The following is a 5914-nucleotide window of genomic DNA, read 5'->3' as shown; positions in this document are numbered from 1 at the left end:
ACTATGAGAAAATGAGGGGTGTAGAGATCGTAAGTGATCGGAACCCCTGGAGTATCGAGGATGTAGACACCATTACCAAACACATTCACAAACCTTGTATTTGTTATGTACCTAGGAACGGATAGATAAACTGTAAACCAGACTACTTTTCGCGACGAATTGATTCAATTCGCGATTTTAAATCACAAGGGACTAGTGGTATAAGTGTTTGTAACATTTTTGCGGAAACTAATTTTCGTGGTTTGTCCCCTACCACTACATGTTATCGCACGAGGAAAATATAAAACCAAAACTATTGGCATACTTAATTTTAATAGTTTGCTGATCCTAAATCAATAAGATAATCAACAATGTTGTTTACATTAAATCGATACATCTATTTATATATAGATTTGAGTGTGTACTGTTTATCACTATGTTATTGTTAAGTGGGTCCTGACCTATATGTAAACCCGACATTCAGACGACAATTGTTTACCTGTGAATATAGGTAATAGGTAGGTTATTTACATACATAACCATTCTATATTTGGAAAAGGTATATTATAACATGACTCAGTGGACAGACCATTGTTTTTCCTGCAGGAATAACCCCAAAGGAAGTTAACCCCCGTAGTATGAGGTAATACATATTACAATATTACAGGTTAAAATGTCCAGATTATTATGCTAGTCTTCTTGTTACATTTTGTTTGGCAATACATTATAATATTGAGAGAGATATACAATGAAGCCTCCTATATGATGTCATTCAAGGTTTCTCTAGATTTTGTTTTGTGTGACCCTGTACGTGGGAGAAAAATGTCACACAACTATCCTACAATGAGTATTTACAGGTGATAATCTCCGGTCATGTCATATGAACTATATCTATTTCACATCGATTGCAAAACAAGTTATACAATTTACATAAAATCATTTTCGGTGGTCCTAAAATAAGCGCGGGATGGGAGGAAACCGGAGTGCCCGGTGAAACACATGTGATTGGGAAAGTGACACATCACCGTTCCATGTCAATGACGCGGATCGAACCTAGGCCGGCTAGGTAAAAGGCAAGTGGCTTAACCACTACACCACCCGATAACTTTCTAATATGTCTATTAAATTAAAGGGGTAAATATTCATAAAATATTCTACGTTCCCACTAAAATATCACAAATATATGAAAAAAGATAATGAAAATAGATACCGTATCGTCGTTACTTTCACGGGCCAAAATGTTCGCGATTTGGACCAAAATTTCAGGATTTGTCTTGAAATGTACATATGCTATTGAACAATTTCTTTACATTTTATGAATCGAAATCTCGCGACCAAGGCAATGGATAAGCAACTATACGGTAACTAAATAACAATGATCAGGATATTCTTCTACAAAACAATGCTGAACAAGACATTTATTTATATTTCTGCTGTCGAGTAATCATTCTCGTTCATCTTTATGAAACATGTCTTGATTACGTTTTGTGATAATGCCCTCTCTGGTACAGGTAACATGCTCTAGACTATGCATATTATAACAGAAAAAATACGTTTGCGCCAATTATGTGCAATGTATCTTGTATACATCACAAATATAACTAAACATAAAGGACATCATCAAAACATAAATCCTTTATCATACATTACAGGCGCACAGTGTCATTCAGGTATTAATTTATAACTTAAGAGGAAAGCATTCTGACATGGATAATTCATAAACTATTCAGATTAAAGCGAATGACCCCCATTTTTCCAGAAAAACTTATTTTTTCTAATTGGGACTACTGTTAAGGACAATTTACATAACTGAAGTGTGTTTTTACATTTGCATGTATAATATGGTATTTTATCAGTAACTAAAAGTGGTTAAGTCTGTTTTTAAATTTAGCATATCCAAACATAACATCAGATTCACGTAAAATCAAATAATTTCCAATTTCATCATTTTCACAGTACCATGCATTAAATTTCTGTATAAGTTCATTAGAGAAATAGCAGTTGAAGAGGATGTGTTCCAATGATTCTTCTTCTCTACTACAGAATGAACATAGATTATCGTCTTCCAACTTTATTTAAAAAGAAATGGTTTTGTTGGTGAATCTAATACTGGAAAGCTTGTAACTTTGTTTCTTGTGTATATTGTAATACAGATATATATGTATCCAATATATATATATATGTTAAAGATATCTCTTAAATTTAATTCGATTTTCCACTATTCTTTACTCTTCATTGGTTTTATAAATACAAGTATCACAATTTTTTTTATAAATTAATTTCAAATTGACATTGAACTTTATTTCATGTATAGTGCTTTTACTAGTTTTACAAGCTTCTACATTTTCTCCTTGTGTAACCCTTATTCATCCTTCCATACTGGATTAATTTTATTGATAAGTACATAAAACTGTGAAAAACCTAATCCTGGAATATCCTGTACATCCTGCCAGTTTTTTAAAATACCATTTTCAAAAAGATCTACAATTTTATCAAGATCAAAAGACTTCCATCCAATAACCTGGCGGATTTCATAACAAGGAAGAAAATTTAACATATCCTCATTTAGATATTCTTCTAAAGTTTCTGAAATATCCTTGATTTCAGATAATGCAAAAATAACATCTTGCCAGAACTTATTATTGATATGTTTTCCTACCATTTTCAATGTGTTTGCATTTAACTGGACATCAATATTTGGATCTAATGGAAAAATATTTGGCACTAATGATTTCCAGGGTGCATCCATATTGTCCAATAATCTGTTCAAACATTTTAAATACAAATATTTTATTTTCATATCACATACATTTTATCTCAGTATCCCATATCTTTTATTTCTCTCTCATCCGAACATTACGTGTCTTTTCACATCACATAATTTTCTGACAATTGAAAGCAGTCAATCTGATTAAAATCACATTTTGATTTCCACGTCGCTCTGATAAACCTACTCTCTGCATATTACAGAGTTAGTTCTCTTGTGAGTAGGTATAGATTGTTACGTCATCATTTTGTGAGGGCAATTTCCCAAACGTATGACGTTACGCTCTTAAACACGTGACGTCATAATCAATACCTACCCGCAAGTGCAAATAACTCTGTAATATGCAAATTCGGAATGTCAAGAAAATAGATAACAAAGTGGCATGGGACCAAGATTTGATTTTAATCAGATTGATAAATGGACTATGCAGTTTTGAATGGACCTTATTACAAAGAGTATGTTACATGTACACTACACTGATACACAGTGCAGTTTTTTTCATTTAACATAATTTATTTGTACCATATACAAACAATGGGATCGGGCAAAAGTTGACGAACAGGGGGTATTTTTTTAAAGATCATATTTTATTAATGACAATATCATTTCAGCTGTTTCAAGTGCAGTATAACACCAATATCCAATAATTTTGCTATTATTCTAAAGTTTGTATATTTTGCTAAGTTTAATAAATCTTTGTGATTATTTGTTCACATTAATTGAATGAATTATTACACCGAGTTATGTATTGTTTAGTATTATTACTATTATTTATCTCATTTCATTTATTTCTAATTATAAATTTTGTAATATCCTGTAGTACTAATCAGGAGTGAAGACAGAATTTCAACTTACAGGCAAGTGTATAACATAATGTTTCTCATTGCATGTATTACATTACATATTCTCAAATAACGATGCGTTTTATAACGACATACATTAATATACTTTCGAACTTGGACATAATTTTACGGTAGCACAATGGCTTAGATACGCTTATATAGCCTCATCACCCCCTCAAGATACTTTTGGCCTCTTCTGCTGCAAAGACTGGATCAATCCATTGCGAAAAATAAGGTGTGGTTGGGCTAAGGAGGTATTATCGTATTATTATAGATTATCGTACCGGTGTCACTCCATGCTACACTAATCCACTTAGAAGTGTGGTGGAAAAAGTCTGAAGCTAATTAACTGAGCCCACATAATTGCGTTAAATTATGTAATCAATTGACACAGTTACCGGCTGGCAACTTAGTGTCTGGTGGCCAGTTTAGGTTGGCAGCAGTGAAGAATATCATCGAAAATACGTCTTGTTAGAAAAGTATATTAAATAAATTAGTTATAAAGTTAAGGTGATATTGCCTCCCAGGGACATGGAAACATACAAATATAAAAATGTAAATCGATATATATATAAAACCCGTTTCGTCTATAAGTACAGATATATAGTATTATACAATTTTATGTTTATAAGGTATATGGTAATAAAATGTTTAAGTTAATGAATTTAATAACATGTGTTCCAAATTGTTAACTATGGTTATCATAAAACACCATAGTAGGTAAGACATTAAATACATTTGAATGTGCGGAAACGGTTCCTTTAGGAAAAAATACTTACTAGTCAACGATATATTTCAATACGTCCACCGACTTGGCAATAATCAAAGACTAAGAGCTGAAATAAGAAGCGTATATTCTCGAGGTGTCATTGGAGACTTTTTGAGAGATATGGGTAGTCCTAAAAAGGACTTTTGGCTTGGGGTCAATGCTGACCAGATAGCTAAGAAGCGTTTACTTCTTAGCGGGCTTCTTGGCTGCTGCTTTCTTAGCTGGCTTCTTAGCTGGCTTTTTAGCTGCAGGTTTCTTGGCCTTCTTGGGTGTCTTGGCTTTCTTGGGCTTGGCTGCGGCTGGTTTCTTTGCTGCTGGTTTCTTTGCTTTCTTGGGACTCTTTGCTTTCTTTGGCTTTGTGGCTGCTGCCTTCTTTGGCTTGGCTACTTTCTTGGCAGCTGCTTTAGGTTTCTTGGCTACCTTTGGTTTTTCAGCAAGCTTGAATGACCCCTTGACAGCTTTTAGTGCTCCCTTGGTTAAACCGGTCTTCAGAGCAGTATTAAGGGCTTTCTTGGTTTTGTTGTCATCAGCAACCTTGTAGTTGGCTTGGATGTACTTTTTGATGGCGAATCTTGAGGAACCATTTCTCTCCTTCAGTGCTGTGATAGCGGCAGCGATCATAGCAGCATAAGGAGGGTGGGCTGCTTGCTTAGCCTTGGAGACCTTCTTGGCTTTCTTAGCTGGAGAAGCTGGTGTGGCGCTCATGGTGACGAGTGAAGTATTTTTCCTGTACCGAGGTAGTGAGAATGTCAAAATTTTGAAAATCGGCCTTCTTACCTATTTTGCTCGGACGTCGTTGAAGACACCACGCGGCTCGGTTGATTTCTGGTCGGTGTGTATTGTAGTTACATACAAACTGTGTTTTCCTACTCAACTTTAAGGACATATTATCAGATAATTAGACATTATCCGATTTTAAGCTTTTTATATACTGAAAGGATGGTATTTGAAGATTACAAATTGTTCACTTTTACACGTTAGATGTATTTCCAATGCATATATATTTAGTATTTTCTGTCGAGAATTCGATTCGGTTGGGCAAAATTTCTACGTTTGATATGAATTTATAGTGTAAAATATACTGTTAAGATTATTATTGTTACAATAGTTTGTAATTCAGCTATTTCACTTTCTAATGGTACATAAAACATGCATGAGAGATACCTATGTAATAGGTAAATAGTTCTTCAAAGTAGGACACAGAAACACAAAACTTGGAAAAGCGCCATTTTTGTGTTGATCAGCCAAGCGGTCCTGCTAACCCTATAGCTACAAATTCTTCTTAGCCTTGTCTATATCTGATACAAAATCGATTGTATATCATGCTTAAGATAGTTATTATTTACAACTATTTAATGGTAAGTTAAATTATGATAATATTATGAGCATATCTAATAGATAAGTTTTGTCAAGCCGCCACAATGTTGATTGTGTACGTGTTGTGGTATTCGTATATTGTTTTCCAAATCCCAAAACATTTTTATCCTGTGCATTATTAATAAACAGAAATGCACACATAGTTGCTGGTAATCTAAAGAAATAAAGTGATTAATAAGA

General features: G+C 33.7%; 1 protein-coding gene across 1 annotated transcript; it reads right to left on the bottom strand.

The window, feature by feature from the left end:
- Nucleotides 1-305: 305 nt before the first annotated feature.
- LOC138334966 (histone H1-like) lies at nucleotides 306-5085 on the bottom strand. Its single transcript, XM_069283845.1, has one exon. The coding sequence runs from the start codon at nucleotides 5060-5062 to the stop codon at nucleotides 4541-4543; it is 522 nt and encodes a 173-aa protein (XP_069139946.1). The 5' UTR covers nucleotides 5063-5085; the 3' UTR covers nucleotides 306-4540.
- Nucleotides 5086-5914: the final 829 nt, after the last annotated feature.

The sequence above is a fragment of the Argopecten irradians genome, chromosome 11 (assembly GCF_041381155.1).
Source record: "Argopecten irradians isolate NY chromosome 11, Ai_NY, whole genome shotgun sequence".
Lineage (NCBI taxonomy): Eukaryota > Metazoa > Mollusca > Bivalvia > Pectinida > Pectinidae > Argopecten > Argopecten irradians.
This window is presented reverse-complemented; position numbering and strand designations above follow the sequence as displayed.